We start from the raw sequence: 24,872 nt of genomic DNA on the forward strand, positions 1-24,872 counted from the left end.
AGCTCATGATTTGGCTGCTCTCCTCTCCTCTTTGTCTCTGTTCAGCCTCTGTCGACGGCATTTCTTATGCTGTTCCCTTGAAAATAAATTGAAGCCTTCACAGACCCATCTCCGCCTATGCGTGCACAAACTTAGAAGGTGAGTTCTAAGTTTGTGCTCGCACAGGCTCTTGTCCAAGTTGACTGATCCCCTTTACGGGTGCAATGATTTGGCATTTCTTTCCACAGGTGTAGAATGTAGTCTCTCTGGAGCTCATGTTGCTTTTTAAACACACATATATCACAGTGATACTTACCAGAGCTGTTTTAAGATCTCCCCACCTTCGCTGCACTGCGACTGAATTACTTAAGTGTTTACATACTTTCCTCTATTTTTCTCTCTCTACAGTGAGCACATGTCAAAAACGGCGCATTTTAACGCATTGCATTTGAATAAAAACTGAGGAAAACTGTTCAGATGATTAATTACAAACATGTCAGAGTGGTCAATAAGCCAAGAGAACAATCTGGATACTGAGTTTATGGTGTGCTATGGTTATGGGTGCAGCTGCACATACACAGATACAAGCCCAAGCTGTTCTCACACATTCGCAGCAGTCATGAACTTTCCTGGACACCATGTCTGATGCACTATAATCAATAAATAAGTTTTAACCTGGCAGCTCCCTACAAAGTTCATATGATGTCTGACTGAGCTGATGAGAATCGGGCAGGTAATGGTCCAGTGAATTTACAGAGAGGGAGAGAACTTCTTGTGTCCCTCTTTCTATCTGCTCTATCACCTGCTGTGTGCTACATGTGAGGAACAGCAGGTTCAGACAATGCGGCCTGGTTGTCCTGACATTTTCTGTGTCAGGAAAACTTTGTGTGTCAGTTCATCTGTGAAAATAGCTTTAGACACACAAAACAATTAGCCTGCAATTTTTTAAAAGACAGCAAAATACAAAGTTGGTTCTATGTTTTGTCCCTCTGTCCTTTACCTTTTCCTCTTTTTCTGACCACCCATCATCTTGACCATCCTGCTGGAGAAGCAAGTTGTCGCCTGGGGTGTGGAGAGAATATGCTATTTAGTTATGTACATCTGGCCCAAAGTATCATCAGATTTTCATTTCAAAAAGCAGATAAAGCAAATAAGACAATTAGATTAGATTTTTGTTGTTTTTGTTTGTTTGTTTTTTTGAGAAAAATTATTAAACTTTACATCTGTGGGAGGTATTGTATATTATATATGTTAGTATAGTGGTGTATATGGTGTTGGTGCCTTTGTGCAGTAATGAGTGCAAGTAAACACTGGTGGAAACTGTTCATCAGACCTGCACACTATCTTAGAGAAATTCTGCAGGCCTGACTCTCACCAACAACCATAGGATATTATTGGTGAGAGTCCTCACATGACCTGCTCACTCCATACCCTCCCACAAGATTTCTGTTGGATCAAGGTGTCTTCAAGAAGACAAAAGAACAAGCATTGCACTGTATTGCTAGTCATCTATGAGTGGCTCTTCCTTGTTGAGGAGCAAGATAAATCCTGTTTTTCCTTGCTTTTCCAACTTTTCTACAGGAATTTGCTGAACTAAAGAGCTCTGTCATCCGAGGGGAAATGGAAAGCAACATAAGAGCTGTTGTCTTACAGTATGACTCACTTTTGTGTATTAAGTTGCCTGACACGTGTCTTCACATATTCACCAAAGATTTAAAAAAAAAACATTTTCACCCAGGCCCAAACCATGACACTACCACCACCATGTTTCATGAAAGTGATGCGTTCTTTTCTTGGAAAATAATGCTTCTCATTTAAACTCATCCAAAAACACCGTTCAAACAGCCTTTTGACGTGTCCACATGATCTTTAGCAAACTGCAGATGAGCAGCTGTGTACCTTTTGGAGAACGATGCATTTTGTGTTGTGCAGCACTCTCCTCATGGTCGATTCAAGAACATTAATATTGGCTGATGTGAGAGAAGCCTTTAATTGTTTTGAAGTCCCCCAGGGTTTCTTTGTGAGCTCCTAGAGGATTACATGCCTCGCTCGTGGCGTGATCTGTGTTGTTTGGACGCTCCTGGGGAGTCCAAGAGTGGCGTTGAATTTTCTCCATTTTTACACAGTCTGTCTGTCAGTGGATTGATAGAGCCCATACTGTTTTTATCTAATTTTATTTTTTCCAGTCTGATGACCATCAACAACTTCATGGATGTCCATTCACATGTGACTGTCATCCCACTGATTAAAACCATCTGACTGTAAATGAATTTGGGTTTTTCTCTCTCGTTCCTGTTATCACTCGTTATGTCCCAGTGCTCAACCTCTGATGGATTACACAAAATTAGGATGTACATTACAATTCAATTTTTAAACAGTGGTCACCACTGTGGTTTTTTTTAATGTTATTATTACCTGAATTAGCTGAACTAATAGAATTTCTGACTGGCATAGATCCTAGATTATCTGGTCACTGTGAGCGCAGCCATGATTGCCTGCCTGCTCTGTATTCGTCCTCTTTATAACTGCTGACGTCAATCAAGCTACCGCTTTCAGCGATATTTCAGCTGCACACTGAGAGGTAATTAGAACAATGATTACCAGCATCCAGCAAAAGAGTGAAGACAGAGAAAGAAAGTGCTGACATGTGTGGGGTGAGCTGTGCCAGGCTCTGAAAATGTGCCCAGGCAAGCACATGTATGATGAGGCTTTCTGAGTGCACACCGGCTGCCTCTTGCGCTGTGCAGTAGCAGGTGGGTATAGTCTACATGAGGCCTTCTGCCATCTGTAGCCCCAGGTTTGGGCCAGGTACACAGCAGATATTTGTATCTGTGGGCAACTAGCTTGCATACATATATATACAAATATAGCCCTGTGCATGTAAATCAAATGTGAACGATTGGGAGAAATATCAATGAAATGCCATCTATTTGGGGGGGGGGGGTAAATTTGAATTTTACACACCCACTTACACAGCAGTGCTCAGACACACATTAAGCGACCACAGCTTCAACCACTAAGTTGACTGCAAGTGTCCTATTTAATTAATAGTCAACTAAACTTGAAGCTTACACTGCAACTGCTCTTTTGCAGTCAGCGGTCAGCGGATGAGGTGACACGTCATTAAGAGTGTAGATAATCCTCAGGATGCCCCAGATGCCACGCTAAAGACTTTTGGATCTGGATCATGTTGAAGACATCTGGCTGGCTCTCCGATGAGATGAGCCTCGTGCCCCTTAATCTGCTTCTAAATAAGATTAGGATCATGCTGGGATCAAATCCTAGCATTGATAATCCACACGAATCATTTGAACAGATAGCTGATTAGGGTATTATTTTAGGAGTGGTAATTTAACCAGGGAGATTTTTTTAAGATTAGATAAAATGGCATTAAAAAAACGTCACTCGATCTAGAAAAAAATCATTGATTGAGTGTGTGTGTTCCAATACAAGTTGTATGGATCACTTCTTCACTTAATGACGCCCGAATATGTGTCACTGTGCATATGGCTGCTACTTTAAATGACTTCCAAACATTTAGAAGGGTTTAAAATATTACACTTAACAGCTGCTTCAAGTGCAAGTTAATCCACCATCCCCTCCGTGCAGTAATCTAATGGCCATTTCCCCGAATGCATGGTTGCCATTATTTGATTTATGAAGAGAATATCCCTTTAATGTTGGAGATATGAGATTTGGTATGGCCTTGTTCTTAAATCTAGAAAAATTATGTTCCCAGAATAAGGAGCAACAAGCTGTCTGTGTGTGTGTGTGTAGGGGTGGGGGTGGGGGGGGGGGCATTTTATAATTGGTCTGTGGATGTGAACTGAATTTAACAGCTGTGTCTGCTGCTGAATATACTGCTTCATTATAAAGAACACAGCACACTGTAAAAAAGCTCTGGAGGGGTTTCTCGCAGTACAAATAAATTTTGGGATACCTAAAATTCCTGCAGAGGAAAAACATGTTTTAAAGGTGCCATGATCTGAATATCACATATGTATGCAGCTTATGCTGAACAGTAAGTGAAATCTGTGCCGTCCTGTAAACTTCCTAACAACAAAAAGATCCCCTGATACAAAAATGCAATTATTCTTATTCTGTATGAAACAGCTGGTTTTTATGTGTTTGCTTTGTTTCAGTGCAGGGACAAACGGGACCCGTAAAGCTACGTTAATATGCAGCCGTGATGAGACCTTATGTAAATCTCGTCTTAAATTGATCTCAGCGTGCCGTACTTGCTTTTCAGTTCACATGTATGTTTTGTGGAGGGGCTGCTGCTCATGGAGATGCAGGCACATCAAACCAAAACAGGGCTGTAAAACTCTGGGGCTGCGCTATTTAAGCACAAGGCCACCAGACACTGAGGGTTTGTTAATTATTTACTTTTTGGTCAGTCAAAAATCAATCAGTCGACTCAATTTAAACAGGGTCCACAACATTTGTTTGATAAATTATAATGTTAAGTCTGAGTGATGTAAAGGCAAATTTGCATTGCAATGTTGCTGATAAGATTTCATTGCCTCTCTGAGCTAGTTTGATGATCTTTTTAAGTATACCAACAAACTAAAGCTCTTTGACATCATTATGAACTTAATTCTTATCTGTTACACCCCAAAAACAGGGGCATTGCTAGCATTTTAGTTAGTTTAGTTTAGTTTTCTGTGGAGTGTGTCTAAGAGGACCAAGTGAAAATCAGTGAGTCCACAGTAAGTCATAATATTGGATCAGAAATAAAGGTTGGAAAACACTTGGGACAAATATTTCAGGCTCATGTGCAAACCTGCCTTCATATAGATGGTATTACCTAAAAGGTGGGACTGCACAAGATCTCCTTTCTGCATTAAAAACTGTTTAGAAAAGCAAAACTCATAATCCTAGTTAAGTAACAGTATGAAAAGTTTAGCAACATATATACTCAGTATTCAGTAGTAAAAATGGCTTTTTCGTCATGAGTGCAAAAGTACACTACTGTGCAAAAGTCTTGAGCCAACACTGGTTGTTTTCAAGGAGTCAGACTTTCTTGTAATGTTAAGGCCTTGAACCACTTTGAGGCTTTTGTTGAACATTGGCTGTCTTTTTTTTTTAAATTTACTTTCAGTCCAGTCAATGTACCTGACCATATTTTTTTAATTTCACAAAATTAGGTTTTTATTTGTTTTCTCACTTTCTTACAAAAACATATAATTTGTTCCAATTCCTTTAGCTTAAGTTACAAAAATGAAAAGAATAACACAGTTTGACGGGCATAAATAGTATTTTTGGACCAACAAGGTGATTCACTAAGAGCTAAAAACTTGCTGTAGATTACACTACCATGACATACTGTGAGCCCTCAAAAAAAAGTTGGACAAATGGAGGGCAAAGGAAGAAATGACAACTTAAAAAAAAACTAATTAAGACAAACAGTATCTAAAAGTCATGTCCTTAAAAAATAGAAAAAATCCAGTAAAGACCTGACACAGAACCTGAGAGATGCTTATGGTCCTTCAGCTGACCTGTCAATTTATCAGATATGTTCTCAGTATAAGTGTGGCTATTAATAAGGAAGAAAAACAAGGAGATGATGGAAATATGAACACAAAAAAATCCCATCAGTTTTTGCTCTGGCATGTAGTACCGTCCACAAAGTGTCATCTTCTAATCATCTTAATTTTTCAGTGAGCAAATGATCCCAAACACACTGCCAATACAGCAAAAGCATGCATGGGTAGAAAAACACACAATGTAACACTATCAGTCATGGCCTCCCCAGACCCCAGATCATTAAAGCAGTTTGGGATCATCTTGACAGAAAACAGAACAAAAGGCAGAAACATCGAAAGAAGAGCTTTGAATGTCCTTCAAGAAGCCTGGAGAAATATTCCTGAAGACTATTTAAAGAAATGAAATGAAAGCTGAGTAAGAGATTTGAGACTGTATTGGACAATAAAGGTGGTCATACCAAATATTGACTTTCAAGCTTGCTGGAATTGTAAGAGCTTTGTTTTTGACTTATATACCATATCTCCAGTTATGTTTCTACACATTTCAACTAATAAACTATTTCGAATTTTCCTAGCAAATATTTAAAAAATGAAGGAAGACTAAAGAATTCTGCACAGCACTGTCCATCCATCCACCCACTTTCTTCTACTTATCTGGGGCCAGGTAACAATGGCACCAGCCTAAGAAGAGAAACCCAGACCTCTTTCTCCTCAACCAGTTCGTCCACATCTGGGGGAACACCAAGGCATTTCAAAGGCACAATACTATGCATTATATTATTAGGTTATAATTAACAATTCATTAATGGGTATTGTGTAAATAACACAACATGTAATAATATAGCATAATATATTTCTATAGCTTTAAAAATCAGCAAAATAATAATGAATCTCTTCAGTTTCCTCAGCCTATGTAGAGAGAGGGCTGTATGTTCTTGATTTCATGTGTTCAGATTTGTGTGATGTGGGTGAAAGGAATTGAGCTACACCAGATGTGAAGTCCTTGAAGGCAGCTAAATAGATATAAAACTCCAGTGGGATATTTGGTTTAAATACATCCAATTATTTATTTAGCTTGTACGAGAATGAAAGGGGATGAAACAATGAAAGAGAATGAAAGAATGAAAAACAATGGTATAAAGAAAATGACATTAGCCCAAAAGGTGAGCCCTGGGGCGCACCATGCCAGAAAGAAGGTGTCATTAATTGAAAGTGAAAACGTTATATATGACAGTTAAAATGAGATGTTCAGGGAAACGACACCAAACAAAAAGAAGCTCTCGCGCTCTCGTGCCCAGAGGGAGAAATGCTCATGATTAATATGTCATGGATTACTCATACCAGTGGGGGGAGCTGTTCCATGTGTCTGAGTGAAAGACTGTCTGGATGATACAGCAGTGTTGGGATGCCATCGGTTTCCAAAGAGGGCACCCTTCCTTTTTTGTTCCTCCCTAAAGCATAGTCACAAGCTGAAGGAGAATACAGCACTTGTTTTTGATTTCATAATTCTGCTCCATTTACTGCAAACAAGCAGTCACTTTTTATGCAGAGAAGAGCCTTCCTCAAAAAGGAAAGCGGTGTAAATGTCAGACTTTTCACCTTGATATAATACTCTTTTAATTCCCCATCTTTTTTTTAAAGCAAGGACGTGCACTTTCCCCGCTTCCTTGTCCTCTAACGATGCATACAGTCACAGAGTTTATTTTAAGCAACTTGATTTAGGGCTTTAATCCTATCTTCTGATTCCCGGCCACAAAGTGACATCATCTGTCCGTATCAGGTTACAGATGTTGGGCTCTGAGAGTGCTTGGATTTTAGCAGACGTTATTCCAAACAGGAAAAAATGTTACAGAGACAGCTTCAATAGGCATGGATATAACACTGCTACTTGCTCTCTGCAACCTGAAAGTACAGGATTAAGAAAGAGGTAAAAATATCAAAATATCACCTATGATTTGGAAAATGTATGGCTAACAAATCCACAACTGATGTGAATTATAATTAGGGTGTTCTTCTTCTCACTGTCGCCAAAGTGCTTGCTCATGGGAGGTCATATGACTGTTTTGATTTGATTGTAGGGTCTACCTTACAATATTAAGCGGACTGCTGTTGTAATTTGACGCTTTATAAATAATTGAATTGATTGAATAGATTAATCTACCCCCCCCCCCCCCACACACACACACACACACATGAAAACTCTATAAAACTCTCTCTCTCCCTTTAGTCATATATATGTATATGCCTAAAGCTGTTTAATGGGCTAAAATGTCATTTTAACCTGTAAAGTTTAGTGAGTTGAGGATTGTTTAATTATTCTCTTTGCTTGTCACATACTACTACTCAATATACACTCATTACCAGTTTGATTAACTTTAGTGAGTGTATATATCTGCAGCTTCCGGTGGCCATCCTTATTGTATGGAAATTAGCCTAGCCACCTCTGCTAAACAACAACAACAACAAAAAACTGTTATTCTGAAGTCTTCCATATCTGTCCTTGCAGTTTTGTTGAACAGTATATTGAGGATTTGAAAATGAGGCGTAAGTATGGCCAAACTATTTAAAATGCTTTTCGGTTTGCCTTTTTATTTATATTTCATGAAGTTATTGGCTTTTCAAGTTTTTTCCAAGATGGCGCCTGTCTAATGGGAGTCTGTTGCTAATTAGCCACCAGTGCAAACCTCATAGATAAAAATAGGATGTTGTGAGGGGCACAGATTAATGAGCTGCGAGTCTCATGTATTATATCTTTATGTGATAGTGGGTCGTGATATTTAACAGCTTGTGTGTGGTGCTAATTAGTGAGACAGAGTAACACAACTGAATATTGATGTGAAGTATATCACTAAAATCTTAAGGAGATGAAGACTTCATTGATGATGTGAATTTGCTCAATATTTTGGCAGATATTAGAGGAGGGTGGATCGATCCAGATATCGGTAGTACTAGTGCGGACTGATACTTTGCTTCTATTCTGGAAGTTCAGTATGTATCCCACTGAATTTCGTGAAATGCCTACATTTGAAAAATATATACTTCCAACATTAAAAACATCATGATCCTCTGTGTTGACTGTCAGGTCTATTTTATTTATTGCCTATAAAACATTTAAACAACAGAAGTTGTGCTTTTAGGAACAGAAACCTTAACACTCCTGGTCTCCAAAAGTTTTAAAATGCATGAAAAACGGAAAGGTGTGTTAACTAGTCAGTGTGGAAAGTAAAAACACAGTGATTTAATGGTATTTAAAATGTGTTCAGCATTAATTATATTTGCAAATCGATGATGATTTGTGTCATAAATCATGGCACACTGCTCTCCTTCTAACTTTATAGATTAAAAGTATCAGTAAGGGTCAATACTGGCGCTGCGTTTACTTGGTATGGCACACCACTAGCAGAAATGAGGTGCTGTCGCTGCTTTGCACTCCCACTCCATATTTTAGCTTTCGCCTGAGCGCAAAGAAGCGGCCCATGATCCAAACCTCTGTGAGACTCCACGCCCTGTTTTCCGGGGAGCCCGTGGAGATCCAGCCCTACAACACGCTGCTCCTCTTACGTCCCGTCCGCGATCAGTGAGCTGGCCGCGGCAGAGATTTCTCCTTCGGCTTGGATCTTATCTTTTACTCCAACGGAGCTCTTTCTAGTCTTTTGCGCGCTCGGCAAATGTCGGGAGCGGTATAGTGGACGCGTCTGTGCCGAGTCGTGCGCAAATCTTTCTGAGACTGCGCCTCCGTGGCAATGGATTGATTTCAGTGGTTTTTTCCCTTCCCCAACCTCTGCCTCGATCAAGTTGAGAAAACAGTGTGTAACCTGCGGCTCTCTCCTTCCAGCTACATGTTTCATCCGGCCAGTTTTAAAAGTAGCCTACCTGGCTCCGGATGTTCCTGCACATTTTAGGACGTTGAACTTTTTTTTCCTTCTTCTCTTTGTGCATTCACAGGAGGTGGACGGGGATTTTAAGGATTTATATATATTTATTTATTTAAAAAACAAAAACAGCTTCTCCGGGGTTCTTAAAGCCTGCAAAGATTTATTCGTGAAAAGTGATGGCCGAGCGGGGAGCTCTGTCGCTCCTCTCTCTCCTCTGTCTCACCTTTCTCTACACGGAGACCACCGCTGCAAAGCATGTTGACAAAGGTAAATGCCCGCAACCCACTAATAGTTGTGCTGTGTGTCTGCTTCTTCGTGCCTCGGTTGGAGGAACTTGCCTGGGTTGTCTTAGAGGAGTTGGAATGGAAAAACGCACGGAATGTCTCGGGAAGGGGGGAAATCAGACAGGGGGTTAGGTAGCTAATTCTGCGGCGTTCGGGTCAGACACACTTCCATATTTAGATAACTTTAAAAGTCGGCTACTTTCCACTACAGGCACACTGTTTAATCCGAGACCAGCCCCTCTTCCGAGCAGCAAAAGCAACACGCTTTCACACTCCGTCCTTTTGTCTGCGTGGAGGCTGTTGAGGCAGAACTGCTGATAGGTTTCTCCGGTTGTCTTTCAAGCCATTGCCAGACATGCGGTGTAGTTGTGTTCATGAGCGTGTCTCTGAATTATGTGCAATAAACCTGCAAAGGCCAAGCAACAGATTCTGCTTGGTGTGTTGGAGTCTATCCATCAATCTGTGTGAGACAAGGTGTGTGTGTGTGGTCATGGAATTTCCGGGGGGGGGGGGGGGGCGCACACTTACACTATGCAAAGGGTCATTAGTGTTCACTGTCAGGTAATAAGCTGGCATCATCAGTCCAGCAGACCTCTCATTACTGGGCGTCAATACATGTTTTGCTGATGGATAAACAGACCCGATTCATTTGCTTCTGTTAATTGTTTTGAAGTGCGGCCACTGCACTGCAGTGTGTGCATGTCGGTAATATATGTTCTTTCAACTAGTAGTATTGTCTCACACACACAATTTCACCGATACTGGGCGTGATTTCTTGTTCTTAGAATAATGAGAGTGAGTGTGTGTGTAAGGGGGTGGGGGGTTCAGAAAAACCCAGCACACAGTCTGTTATTGGCACTTGGAGCCAGCGGTGCCTGAGATAAATTGGAGAGTCATGAGGAAAAATGTTTTTCCAGCAGTCATTGGAGTGCACAGCTCCAGCCCTTATCGCATACCCCATCGTGACAAAGTCATATCTTTATCATTTAAGATGGCAGACCTTATCAAACACAGCAGCATGAGGTCTGGACCAAAAGAAAATGTGGCAGTAACTGACTCTTGTGCAACATGGCCCAATTTTCTCCGTTAATTCTCAGGATATGCAAATAAAAATACTTTTGTGTGTCAAAACAGAAGGTCCGTGCACCTTGTTTTTTTCTTTTTTTTGAAAGCACGCTGTGTGGTTTGTCACTTAAAAAGAATGAATGTGCAAAGAAAGAGAGAAGAGACGGGCCTCTGCTAGCTGTTGGGCTCTCTTGCGTGTGGAGCCTGATGAAAGACCCTTTCCTGCATGAAAAGAGCTCTGCAGTAGTGGAAGGGGAGATAGAGAGGGGAAAAAAGCCCCTCCTTGGCTTTGCTGGAGATCAGTACAAAAGAGAAATGGGGGTAGGGTGAAACAGGCCGACTGTCTGGAAAGTAATAAAACCAGGAGATTAAGGGGTCCAGGGAGTTCCTTTGGGAGCTTTGATTGATTCCAGAGAATTGGACTGGGACCCACACGCAGGGAGAGTTTCAAATTACTAATTGTGGGGTCCCCTTCTCCGAAAATATCTGTTTATCCAAAACACATTTCTTTGAGGTCCTGAATGTGGCCACAACTTTTATCTTTATCAAGGATGGCGGAGTTGTGGTCTTAACTTCAAAAAAAAAAGAGTTTTGAGTCTGTCTCGTTGGGTTTCGGGACTCGCTGTGTAACGTTGGAAAAACCTGTAAAGGTTCAGACAAACTGCTGCTATTGTTAGCCCTTTCTCCTCTGAAGCTCTTATGATGGAACTTTGAAAATGTCTCAAGAAGTTTTAAGGGATTTTTTTGGTAAACAAGTCCCAGTTAGAGGAGATCCATTTAGGCTCTTCTTTATCTCGGGGTTATCTCTGTAATCCTGCTGGGAGGGAGCTGAGTGCTGATTGTCTCCCACAGGACAATGCAAATAACTTGCTGAAATGTGTAAACATTTGGCAACCCTCTGCGCTCGCATTGCTCTCTCCAGGGTTTTATCCTCACATACCATCTTACATGCAACGCTGCTCAAGCCTTCTAAACAACCTTTCTTTTCTTTTGCGCATTTAAGTTCTTCTCTCTGGACTCTGCTGCTAAGAACATAATTTACCACCTTTGTTTTGTTGTTTGGGAATGCCCTGGTGGTCCTAAATGACATTTTAGGGAGTGGGGGGGAGAGAAGGAAGGCTTAAAGGTGGATCATCATCCATGAATTTTCAAGAATAATTCAAGCATGACCCTCCGTCTGCTCTTTAATCTGTTCACAAAATGTGCAAAAATGTCCTCTTTTATCCATTTACACAAACTTCACCTCAAAAATGGACTGAGTCTTTTCCACAGGTCCACATGCTATTGTGATGATTTGAGAGGGGCCATGATGCAGAGTCATCTGCTGTCTCTGCTGCATAGAGTGTGCTGTTTACTGATCATTTATTTATGGGCTCCAATAGCTCATACTAAGTCCTAATGACCTCCATCCGCAGAGATACGGATAATTGCACATTTGGCCAAGTATTTGATTCATCTGCTTCACTAATGAAACCACCCCATTAGGCTATGCTACTGATCTGCAATTGCCACTGATGTGAGGGCTCAGTTTGTTGCTGCTCTTATGGCATAGTTGAAAACAACAGGCAGGTTGTGCCTTATTCCTTTTGTTCAAGGTTTGCAGGGGCAATAAAACAAAAAGCTGTTAATGAAATGATTTTTGCTAAGAACGGCGACAGCAGTTTATCACATGTAATTGGCAGCGTGAACGGGTGGATCAATATTCTCTGAATGCATGGCTTAACAGCTGCTGTTGCTTCTTTTAGGTAGTTGGGCTAAGTGTAATCACCCCCTTTCAGCTGTCCGGAGGCCGATTTATGATCCAGTGTTGGTATTTGTTTGCGTTTCTTTGCTCCTTTGCAGAGAGAAGCATTACGTGAAAAGTTTTGGAAGGGTTAGGGAGGCAGAATTTCACGCAGCCCTCTGAGCTAACAGTGCCCGCTCATAAGCGATGGGTGTGTTTAAATCAAATGCCGATTGGTTGAATGGGTTGAAGCTGGAGAGGACAATCTAAATTTTAAACACCCAACCCGGCTACCACAGAAGTCCTCATTTCTCTCTCTAGAGAGAAACTACAAGGATCAGTCAAAGCTGAAATACCAACAAAAGTAGTCGTCGTTTCTAGCAAACCGTATAAATGATGGGTGTAGTCACTGTAATGTCACCATAGCTAGTGAAGTACCATCATAACACATCTATAACAGGATTTTCTCCGTTGAAAATGTGGTGTTTCGTGAAACAAAAGAGCCCTCATTGACTAACGCCTTATAAATCACAAATATTACTTAAATATTACAAATATTATAAAATTATTATTTACAAGACAAACTTGATGCCCTTTTCATGAACCTGTGTACTGAGGTCACAAAGCAAGTGGATGTTTTCCAAATAAACTTCTGTACGAACACAAGCTGTCGCCCCCTGCTGGCCTTCGAAATTAATGCAGGTCAAATATACACACTTTACTTTTCAGGTCACGAACCTGCGACAATCTTTTATACTGTCTATACTCTATAGTTGTTCCACGGGCAGGCATACACATGCTCAAGCCTTCTGTGGCTAACCAATAGTTATTGTCTTTTATATCATCACATACGGTTCCCAAGTTTGTTAATTAGCTCATAAATTGCTCATATTTAAACACTGCCTACAGCGTAGACCGAAGTTACAAGATAGAGAATCAGAAGAATGTAGAATAAGTAGAGCATCCTTATCACATTTGATCCAGTTTCTTGCCATATAAAACTCGGTGTCAGTTGTGAGTTTGAAAGATTTCTCCATCAGACTAAGACTCTATTAAATTTGAAAATTTCCCCCTCCTTGTTAATTGTTCATAAGAGCTGTTGCTCTGGCATTGTTGGTCTCCGTTTGGGGCATAGACTAGACTGACTTGCTGGTTGCTGTGTTGCTGAAGCAGAGCTGCTTTGAGCAAAGCGAATCCAAACTTGCATCATGGTCTAAAACCCCGAGCAGATCATAGGCAAGCATATAGCTGTAGCTGCCCCCCTGCTAAGATGAAATGCTGCTTGTGTTGATGTGTTGCAGAGAAACACTAGTTTCTCCTACTCCTAGACATTCAGTGGCCTGTATCAGGGTTCTGAGTTTTCCTCTATACTACGTTACATGTAGTGTATGTAGTTTCTTGTTTTTTGAGTTTAGTAGGCAGATAAAAATGAGGTTTTACCTTGAGGAGTGCAGAAATAAACATTAGCATTTTGGGGGGGAAGTGATGTGTAGCAATGATGAAGGTATTAAAAGCCAATTTTTCTATCAATATGAGGCATAGCAGCTGTCGTTCAAGTTAACTTTATTCGTCATGCTGTTTGAATGTTAAAGAGACCCATGTTCATAGAAGCTGGTTGGATGATGATGTTAATGCTGTCACTGTACTCTAGAGTCGTTTCATATATAAAGGGCTTAAAATGAAGATTTTCCTTTTCTTTATAAAGTCTCTGGTGCTGTCTTCAACCATCATGTTTCTCAGTTCTTTGAAAGCCAGTCTATTGTGTATTACGATTGGTCAGTTCACAGAAAGGCGCTCACATCAAGTGCGTCCTTCTTAGAGCTGAACTTCTCGGCTCAAGAGATGCTCCTGCTGTGCCTAAAAATATGTCAGACGGTGCACCTTTCCACTTCGACTACCGTCTGCCGTCTTTGTGTCTGCTCACCCTTTCATGTCAAAACAAAGAAAGCTGGGGGAAAAAAATGCTTGGACTTTAAAGAGGCTGACGAGTGTCTAGAGACCATAAAGCTGTCCATACTGCCCTCTTTTGAGACTTGGTAACCTGAGGGACATTACATCAACAGCATTTATATCCTTTACTGGAGACTTCCTGGAAACATATTTGCCTCACTCATTTTCACGCTTCCTTTTACGTCTATTTTAAAAATAGAACAGAATGCAAAATTTCTACTTCACTGTGCTGCAGCCAGGCTCTCCAGGCTTCCCCGTTCCTCTGTGATTGAGTGATGCTCCGGCTTAATGACCTTTGGGAGAGTGGAGGGTTTTTGTTTTTTTTTTTCATTTTCCTCAGGCTGCCTCAAATAGCAGCAGTATGAGCGAAGCATACGAAGAGGAGACTGAAATTATGGCTATGTGTCAATAAGAGCCCGGTTTCCCATCTTGGTCAGTGTGCTTCAGTGCACTTAAGGCAACTGTGTGTGCTGTGGGGTTTGTGCAAGCGAGTATCACTGGCTCAAGACCAAAAGCTGGAAAGAGCTGCGTTGTTGCAATGGGCCACGATCTTGACGATGTTTTCAGCTCAGCAGGACGTCTGTTTTTGGAGAGTTGCAGATTGTGTTTAGCCTACCTTGAAAATAATCTAATAAATAAGAATCAAAGAAAAATCATCATAGCGATCTTAAAGGCGTCTTTTCAGAAGATCCTGCAGAAATTAACCTTTTGATAGAATTTACCACCCCCTTTTTTTTTCTTTACCCTGTGATCATTTATTTTTCTTGTTTGACTGCAGATATTTAGAAAATTATTGTTGTGTGTAAAGAGTTTATGTTCATTCAAAAAATAAACTGCATACAAATAAGAATCATTTTGGGCCTTTTTATATATTGAAGTGTTTATCCGAGGAGCACTTAGGCCTGTAAGTGAAAGTTGTCTCACTAACGTGCTGTAGTCTTGCGTTTGGATGTTTTGTAATATTTATGACCTGCTCGACTGCAGTTCCAGCCGGTTGTGTTCTTGGGGACAGAGTGGCATTGTCCAGTCGTTCACTGCATACAGTAAAATCACAGGAGCCAAGCTCTTGCAATGCAGTGCACGTCTTTTATAACTGCAGCGTGACAGCAGCAAATGGAAGGACGTGTGTACTGATGTTAGATTTAAGTAGTGAACGGCAAGCAAAGGAGTAGTTTCCCCTGGTTTGGTGTTCAGGCAAAACCTTGAAGGATTCCGGGGGAATCTTTTTACAAGCACAGCAGGCCAGCGAGAAGTTTTCTTTTTTAACCTAAAAATTTTTCCTCCAACTTTTGCTATTTTGGTTCCCCTGAGCTCCTGTCGTGGTGTCTCCTGTCGGTAGTGGCAGCTGCATAGGATTATGACACATGCAAGCTGTGCTTGTCAGATGAGCCTCAGCTAATGAGTGCAAGGCTCTTATACACAAAACTGTTTTTACAGCCCCGGGGAGCATATTACAGGCATTTCCTATTAAAATAAGATCTCTTAAACCTTTTTTTTTTTCTTTTTTTTTCTTTTTTACAGTGCTTAAATTTCCCTGTCCCTAAAACTTTTGTAAATCCTTTAAGGTTGTATTTATTGTATTTTTATGTAAATACTGGAAAAATGTAATAAAGCTGAAAGAACTGGAATAGCAGTTGTGGTTTAAATCTTTAAAAGCAGATCTGAGTGTTCCTGTCCAGGCTTTTCTAGTCACTGTTAGAAGAGTTTGCGAGAACTATGGCAAGATGTCTCTGTATTCAGAGACTTTCACTTGAAGCAGTCTCACGGTTGCATCTCTTAACAACTACATGTGAAGGACATTTTAAAAAATAGTCTTTTCAGAAGGAAGCACATAGGATGGAAAAATAGCAGATATCTGAAGTATAAGTGGAACGCAAAACAAGCAGACGAGACTCGAACATCCACGTGGGTTGTGCTTATTACTACATAGGGTTAAATGTTAGATGGCATCACCTTCTTGCAGAGGTTGGATTAACCCACTCTCGTACTGTCAGTCGTTGTTTCTAAGAATCTTGAATTTGATTTGGTGTCATTTATATTTTTAATCTAACTGTGTGGTGTCGAGTTTCATTCTTGGCAGCAGTCCTGGTTGTAAATTAAGAGAGACTAATACTCTTTCTTGAAAGATGGATTAATAACCTTCATTTGGGTGGACTCTACCTGCTGGAGTCCCAACATCCCGCAGTCCTCAGACATGAATTTATTCTCTGCTGTCCTTTTGGAGGACATCCAGGGTGTGATGAATTAACCTGAAAGTCTTCTCGGTGGTGTAGTTCATGGTGTAGTGCAGTAGTTAAGTAGCTCGTGCTTCAGAGCGACTACAGGCAAACAAGAATCGATGCAGCTCCTCCAATATAATGATTTTTGTTCATCATAAACGTGCAGTATGGCTGATGCAATTTGAATCATTAATCCCAACATGAGATTGCTCTAATGGATTGTGTTTGATTGGGGCTGAACTACAGTGTTGTGTTTAACATAATCAATGTTCCTCTGCTCATATCACTGGTGCCCAGTTCAGCAGATCTTGTATGTTGGAGAGGTTTCATATACCCTTATAAGGTATCAGTCACCCATGTACACAGAGAGGCTCTCAGCCTTCATTCAGTCAAAGGAACATTGACTGAATGAAGGCATTTGTTGAAAGGGTGTGGGGGCAGTCAGTCACAGAGAGAGGATTGTGAGCTGTGCTCAGTGGAGCTTTCTGCCTTCGTCTTGTGCACGGCCGTGGTTCTTGGCAGCTTTAGACTTGGTGGGATGTGTGTGTATGTTTTGGTGGGTATTTGTATATAGGCGTATGCCACCCATCTGGGGTTGAACAGCTGTTTTATCAACAAGCTTCAGAGAGCTTTCCCGGCTTGACAAAAACTAGCAGATATTTGCATCTACTTTCACAGAGAATGAATAAATGGGACTGCTTTCACATAACTTTGCCACTGTGGCGTCACTGATTGGTGAGATTGACACTTAATTCGAGAAACATAATCATGGACGGATGCATTGATCGCCACACTCTTTTTATTTTTTCTTTATTGTGAAAGTTTAGTTTAGAACAAAATTACAGATTTGCTCGTGGCGGTGAATTGTAAAGGCATTGGTAGATGTGTGGTTTGGTTTGTGAGAGAACATTGATTTCTAAAAATGAGTTTGGGAAAAGATTTATTTTTAGTCTTTTTTTTTTTTTTTTGAAGTTTGAAAATGTTGCGCTATTCTGGAAAACCAGATTACTGTCACATTGTGATTGAGTCGATTATTATTATGTTAGCTCTTGTAATCCAGTTCAGTATTGGTGCACAGCTCCCGCTGAAAGTTTTTCTTGCTGTGCCAAATATAGTAAATATGTGCCAGAACAATTCTGTTTGAAGTTGTATTTTCTCCTTCCTGGTGGGTTTTTTGCAAGCAGGGAACTGGTTTGTCTTCTTTCTCTCTAAGAAATCTATTGAAACCACTTAACTTTGAAGCGGAGTTGGTGTGTTAGTGTGCTACTGCTTCTGCGAGAACAGAAGACGGTGTCATTTTTCCTTTTTTTTTTTTTCCCCTTTTGTCCTGCACTGTACTTTTCCATGGAACTGTCTTGGCATGTAAAGCACATCAGCTTCCTGGATTGTTGAGTCTCAGTCATTAAGTTTAAACAGTTTAGGCTTTAGAGGTAGATCCAGGAGAGGGTTATGTACTTGTCGTGTATGTATCAACCAGTGTCCCTCTTCTTCTTGAAATCCCTCCAGTCAACCTCCCTGGTTTTATTTTGATTTTTACCTGCTGCTATGGTGATCCCTGAAAAAATTCTGGTGGTATGAACCAATGTTTCTGCTGCCAGAGTGAGCTGAAACGATTCTTTGAACAGTTCAGCATTAGATAGAGGCTCCTTTGTGCCACTGGGAGCTCCCCTTTGGCGTGGAGCTCTACCGACTGCAGTGGCTTCTCACCATGTTATTGGAGCCAGTTCCTTCTCAACTCTGAGCTCATCTGAAGCTAACAGAGGTCAAGAGTGACAGCTGAAATGGTGAAATTGCTGCTTTAAGCCTTTTTAATACGCTGCCATGATGTAATGGAATTGGCTGTCTCTTTTCTGCTTTTTTGGCCTTTCACAGTTGAATAAATGTGTCTCTCTGCGGCACTTATTTGAAACATGATGGCATTTCTACTGTATGTTAGAAACGCAGAGCTCTAAGTAACACAGAGCTTGAGCTTTCCAATCAAAATGCTAATTACATCCTGAAATTTGATTTAGAGTACAGGGGAGATGAATACATTTGATCAAAATGTCTGCCCCAAAATGTGACGTGCTCCTTTTAAAAAAAAAAATAGAGAACAGGAACTCTTAAAAAGGTATTCATTATTTGTGATTTTTGTAGCAAGACAAATTTGAGTAATTATAAGGGAATTTTTAAAATAAATGACTGGTTGTGATATAAAAGATGGAGTATGTTATTTTACTGAGAGGAAATGAAGTAACTGCACATTTCTACAGAAGCATTTTTTCCACTGCAGGAACTGGAGGCAGACTTGTGGTGCTGTGTCACTGCTATAGCAACGCCATTTGTTTACCTTCTCTAGAGCTCAAGAGACGAGCCCAGGCATGTCTGAGAGGAAGAGCCCTGTCAGCCTCCAATAAAAATCAATAATGATTTTAGTAAAAGTTGGAAACCGCAAATGTCTTTAACCCTTTAAAGCCGGTCGGAGTGGGCACGCCGGAGGACTTGTACTTACATCTTATGCCATCAGCTTGTCCTAGGTCACAGTTTCCTTCCACATATAGCTTTGCAAAAACTGCATAAAAAGCACTTGCAGCAACAAAAACATAATATTCCAGAAACACGCTTTGCCAATCCGATCAGCTGTTTGTAACTCTTAAATTTCTCTAACTAGAAATATATGTTAAAAAAAACAAAATGATTTTCAAATTTTTTTGTAGTTTATTGCACTTTTTTGCAATTTATGTAATTACTATGCACTTAATGCATACATATTATTAAAATTTGGGCTGTAATGGTTGTATTGATGTATATAAACTTGAAATGCTCACAGAAATGGCACTACAGCATGTAAAAATATAATATAAGCTCTGGCGGACTTGGTTCTACAGTAGGTCTTAAAGGGTTAATGACTTCAAGCAAAAGCTCACCTTTCAGTACAGCCAGCCGACTAAAAAGGAGATGCTAGCAGCATGTGTTGCTGGAGTACTTGCTAGTTGTGCTCCATATGACGGGAAGACCAAATAGTGGATGGAAATTACTCGCGTGTCTTTCATCCTTTCTTCCTCCCCTCAACCCCAACCGGTCATGGGAGATGGCTCCCCCTCCCTGAGCCTGGTTCTGCAACAGGTTTCTTCCAGTTAAAAGGGAGTTTCTCCTCCTCACCGTCACCAAATGCTTGCTCGTAGGGAGTTGTATAACTGTTGGGGTTTTCTCCATATTATTGTAGGTTCTTTATCTTAACATATAAAGTGCCTTGAGGCGGCTGTTGTTGTAATTTTTTTTATTTTATTTATTTATTTTTTTCAGTTTTATTGCGTAACATTGTTAATTTAGAAGGTTAAATTACTTTGGTTAATGTTAAATTATGGTGTTAAGCATTTATTTAAAATTTCCAGGGAAATTTCTTGAAATATCACTGTATAATTTTGAGGCTATATCGCCCACATCTAACTCCTATGGTCAGAGCATTTAGCCTCTATTTGGCCTAATGCTAGAATGACTCCGCTCATCCTCACATACAGCACAACAGGGCTTCATTCACTGTTGGATTAAGCCATGTAGAACCTGAGAGCAGCATCTGGGGCGACACAGTCTCTTGAGCTGTCTAAATACAGATGTGACCTTCCTCTGTCTGAAATGGTGGAGAAGGAGGAGGATGAGCTTTGTCAGGACGAGCGGGGAGGTGAGGATTTCTGCCCAGCTTCAAGTGTACCCAAAGAGCAGTGATGGAAAGCAGCTGCATCAGTTTTTCCTTAAACACTGTCCCTTGAACTTTGAACCCACCCCATACCCCCCCCCCCTTTTTTTTTATTCTTCAGCCTGTGGCAGGTCACAGCACGCAGCACCAGTGTGGCTGCATAGTGGAGAGCAGCCAGCAGGGAGCACCTGCAGAGGAATAGCAGGCGAGCAGCATTCCATCACAGGACCCCGAGACACAGATGTCATACGAGACACGAGGGAGGTGGTTGGAGTGGGGGGATGAGCGGAAGGGCCGATGGCAGAGGTTTTGGCATGGTGGGGCAGTAATGGGGTGGGATAGCAAGCCAGATGCTACCAACAGATTCTTAATGAGGTTTCCCATCAAGAACACAGGGAGATGAACATTAATGACTACGGTTAAACTTGTCTGTTCATTTACTCCCCCCTTTTCAATCATGCTAGGATGAGGTGCCCGACATGTTTTGGGCGCATGATAATTGTTTTTTCCCCCCCTCTTTCAACCCATATTCAACTGCTTTTGGGCTACAAAGAGTGCAGCAGTTATTGGGATGAAATTTAAAAAAAGGATACTTTTTTTTTTTTCTTTTAGGGCAATAATGTGAATTGTCAGTATGGTGTAGAGTGGATGCATAAAGATGCAGTTTTAATAGTAATGAGGTGGTGTTAATGCAGAGAATTATATTTGACTGTTATGAACAAATACAGGCACTGCATTGATGAGTGAAGTCACAGCCAGCAAAACACGAAGCTCCCTTTGTTAGTCATTGTCTTTACACAACAAAAGGATTCAAAGTATGTAACAACCTTAATTAAGGGCGGAGATGTTTGTATTTCTCCTGTGAAGGACAGCATGTTCTTGTATAACCTTTCCCTAGCTACCAACAACCCAAGTGCTTGAATTGATTATTAGTCGCTTGGGAGAAAGCAGAAATGCTTTTTCTGCTTGCATACTTCATTTACCTGGAGTAGTCTAAATTAGTCCTGAGTGCATAAGCATGTCACTCAAGCTTTCTGGACACCTGCTCAACAAATTTGCTCAAAGAGCACACATACACACAAATGCACTCGGAGCAAGATCCTAAAATATGTCCTGCAGTCTGTTTCTGCCATATGGCTTATAATATTGTAGTGAAGTGTAGCAAGTCTAAATGAAAATTCACCCAAGATTATCTAATTAAGCAGGTGTGAAAGGAGCTTAATTCAAGATGGCTTTGGCATCTCTCACCAGTCTACAGTGGGGCAAAAAAGTATTTAGTCAGCCACCGATTGTGCAAGTTTCCCCACTTAAAATGATGACAGAGGTCAGTAATTTGCACCAGAGGTACACTTCAACTGTGAGAGACAGAATGTGAAAAAAAAATCCATGAATTCACATGGTAGGATTTGTAAAGAATTTATTCGTAAATCAGGGTGGAAAATAAGTATTTGGTCAACAACAAAAATACAACTCAATACTTTGTAACATAACCTTTGTTGGCAATAACAGAGGTCAAACGTTTACTATAGGTCTTTACCAGGTTTGCACACACAGTACCTGGTATTTTGGCCCATTCCTCCATGCAGATCTTCTCGAGAGCAGTGATGTTTTGGGGCTGTCGCCAAGCAACACGGACTTTCAACTCCCGCCACAGATTTTCTATGGGGTTGAGGTCTGGAGACTGGCTAGGCCACTCCAGGACTTTCAAATGCTTCTTACGGAGCCACTCCTTTGTTGCCCGGGCGGTGTGTTTTGGATCATTGTCATGTTGGAAGACCCAGCCTCGTTTCATCTTCAAAGTTCTCACTGATGGAAGGAGGTTTTGGCTCAAAATCTCACGATACATGGCCCCATTCATTCTGTCCTTAACACGGATCAGTCGTCCTGTCCCCTTGGCAGAAAAACAGCCCCATAGCATGATGTTTCCACCCCCATGCTTCACAGTAGGTATGGTGTTCTTGGGATGCAACTCAGTATTCTTCTTCCTCCAAACACGACGAGTTGAGTTTATACCAAAAAGTTCTACTTTGGTTTCATCTGACCACATGACATTCTCCCAATCCTCTGCTGTATCATCCATGTGCTCTCTGGCAAACTTCAGACGGGCCTGGACATGCACTGGCTTCAGCAGCGGAACACGTCTGGCACTGCGGGATTTGATTCCCTGCCGTTGTAGTGTGTTACTGATGGTGACCTTTGTTACTTTGGTCCCAGCTCTCTGCAGGTCATTCACCAGGTCCCCCCGTGTGGTTCTGGGATCTTTGCTCACCGTTCTCATGATCATTTTGACCCCACGGGATGAGATCTTGCGTGGAGCCCCAGATTGAGGGAGATTATCAGTGGTCTTGTATGTCTTCCATTTTCTGATGATTGCTCCCACAGTTGATTTTTTCACACCAAGCTGCTTGCCTATTGTAGATTCACTCTTCCCAGTCTGGTGCAGGTCTACAATACTTTTCCTGGTGTCCTTCGAAAGCTCTTTGGTCTTGGCCATGGCGGAGTTTGGAGTCTGACTGTTTGAGGCTGTGGACAGGTGTCTTTTATACAGATGATGAGTTCAAACAGGTGCCATTCATACAGGTAACGAGTGGGGGACAGAAAAGCTTCTTACAGAAGACGTTACAGGTCTGTGGGAGCCAGAGATTTTCCATGTTTGAGGTGACCAAATACTTATTTTCCACCCTAATTTACGAATAAATTCTTTACAAATCCTACCATGTGGATTCATGGATTTTTTTTTCACATTCTGTCTCTCACAGTTGAAGTGTACCTCTGGTGCAAATTACTGACCTCTGTCATCATTTTAAGTGGGGGAACTTGCACAATCGGTGGCTGACTAAATACTTTTTTGCCCCACTGTATGTTCAGTGCTATGAAGCCAACAGTTCATTCAGCTGGAAGATGTGAATTTTTTTTAATTTTTTTTTTTTTTTTTTTAAGCTGGGGACAAAGTGGCACGTTTCCATTTCTCTTCAAAAGAAGATGTCAGAAGTGGTCTCGAGTTATAAAAGGTAGTGGTTTTATTAGCCACTGCTAGCCTGTGGGGAGCTTTTTGTTGCAGAGTGACAGGGGACTTAATAATGAAGCTCTCTAACCCAATCAACCCTGAATCAATGGAGCCCCTCTTTCCCTTCTTTGTCCCTCTCCTGTTCCCCCTACAGTGCCACTGCATTCCCAGCCTGGCGGGGCAGTGTCTCCGGGCCAGGGCCATGTCACGCACCCCTTCTGGCCCCAAACAACCATGGTGGGGGGGTCAGGGGTTCAAGTGCTCCCCATGGGGCAGTGCATTGGATGCCTAGTGACTCTCGGCCCCAACCACTGTCAACACTGGCAATTAATATCTAATGAGAACAAAAGTAGCTCACCTCATATCTAGTCGTTTGGTTCACTGTTACTGCCCCATTCCCATTTTCCCGTTCTTCCACATCGGCTTTAAAGCAGGGGCGAGGATAGTCTCTGTTGGCTCAGCGCTGATAGTGAAGCGCTCAGAGAACATTCCTTGCGTGCTGCACAGAGGTTGAGTGTAGATTTTATGGGCTGTGTTTCTGCTAGTTCCACAAATACCTGTGGTTCATGTGCATGCTGTAGAAGCTTAACCCCTTCTCATGTGTGACATCTGAAATACAGCTGCTGGTTATATGATGGTATTACAAAGGCCTCTCTGCTACTGTATATCCCAATAACTGGGAAATCTTGAACAAATCTGCAGCTGGGTCTTCTTTTGTTTTCGTCTTGCGCTTGTGTTTCATCAAATTAGCTAGGTATTTAATTTGCCTTTAAAAGCACATACTGACATTTTGGAAAATTCATTTATTGGTTTCTATCAAGAGTTCAAGTTAGCAGATCGATGTAAATTTCATTTGTATGCACCTAATATGGAAATAAGACTTGGATGGATTTTCCATAGGTTATCACTGAGGCTAGAAACGGAGGGAACAGCTAGTCTCGCTGAAAAGTAAAATGATTAGCTACATGGTACAATTTATCACGTGACTAATTTGTCTTACTAAGCAGCACAGATTGCATATTTTTGGCTAGAAAGATCATTTCCTTCAGGATTTTTCTTTTTAAAACTGCCTTACTTTATATATACTTACAACTTGGTATATAACACCTTCCGAGTCTACTAACAGGCACCTGTTAGTAGACTGTGCGGGATTTATTTCAGGACTTGGGTTTGCTGGTCTAGATGCATATTTCCTAACATCATGTAAGAAATAAGCATCTGTGTTTATAATGCTTTAAAACAGCGGTCCCCAATCCCTGGGCCTCGGACCGGTACCGGTCCGTGAGTCGTTTGGTACCGGGCCGCGAGAGTAGAGGCTCAGGTGTGAAATGTATGGTTTTCAGGGTTTTTTGTTGTCGTTTTTATCGTTAACTCTGTTTTCCTGGGTCTTTTCATGTGTGTTATGAATAAATCTTCTTTTTTTCGGTACCGGTACTAGTTTTATTTTGTTGTATCTATCCGCGACACCTTAAAGGCCGGTCCGTGAAAATATTGTCGGGCATAAACCGGTCCGTGGCGCAAAAAAGGTTGGGGACCGCTGCTTTAAAACACCCATTTTCTATACTTTTATATTGAGGATATGCTATGAGTGTTGTGCTTTTGTTGCCA

General features: G+C 41.2%; 1 protein-coding gene across 10 annotated transcripts in view; it reads left to right on the forward strand.

The window, feature by feature from the left end:
• The first annotated feature begins 9,003 nt into the window (after window positions 1–9,003).
• neo1a (neogenin 1a) overlaps window positions 9,004–24,872 on the forward strand; it is a 155,287-nt gene continuing 139,418 nt past the window's right edge. For 6 of the 10 annotated variants that reach the window (XM_085275038.1, XM_085274976.1, XM_085274986.1 and 3 more), the window contains exon 1: window positions 9,005–9,607. In XM_085275038.1, coding sequence (XP_085131164.1) covers window positions 9,517–9,607 — 91 coding nt within the window. In that variant the 5' untranslated portion in view covers window positions 9,005–9,516. Of the gene's footprint in view, window positions 9,608–24,872 lie in introns of all 10 variants that reach the window. The other 4 variants (XM_085274958.1, XM_085275030.1, XM_085274967.1 and 1 more) reach the window with 1 other exon arrangement.

Source organism: Mchenga conophoros, linkage group LG1, assembly GCF_057382185.1.
Source record: "Mchenga conophoros isolate Kocher_MC1m ecotype Shallow Benthic linkage group LG1, M_conophoros_male_GT1.1, whole genome shotgun sequence".
NCBI lineage: Eukaryota > Metazoa > Chordata > Actinopteri > Cichliformes > Cichlidae > Mchenga > Mchenga conophoros.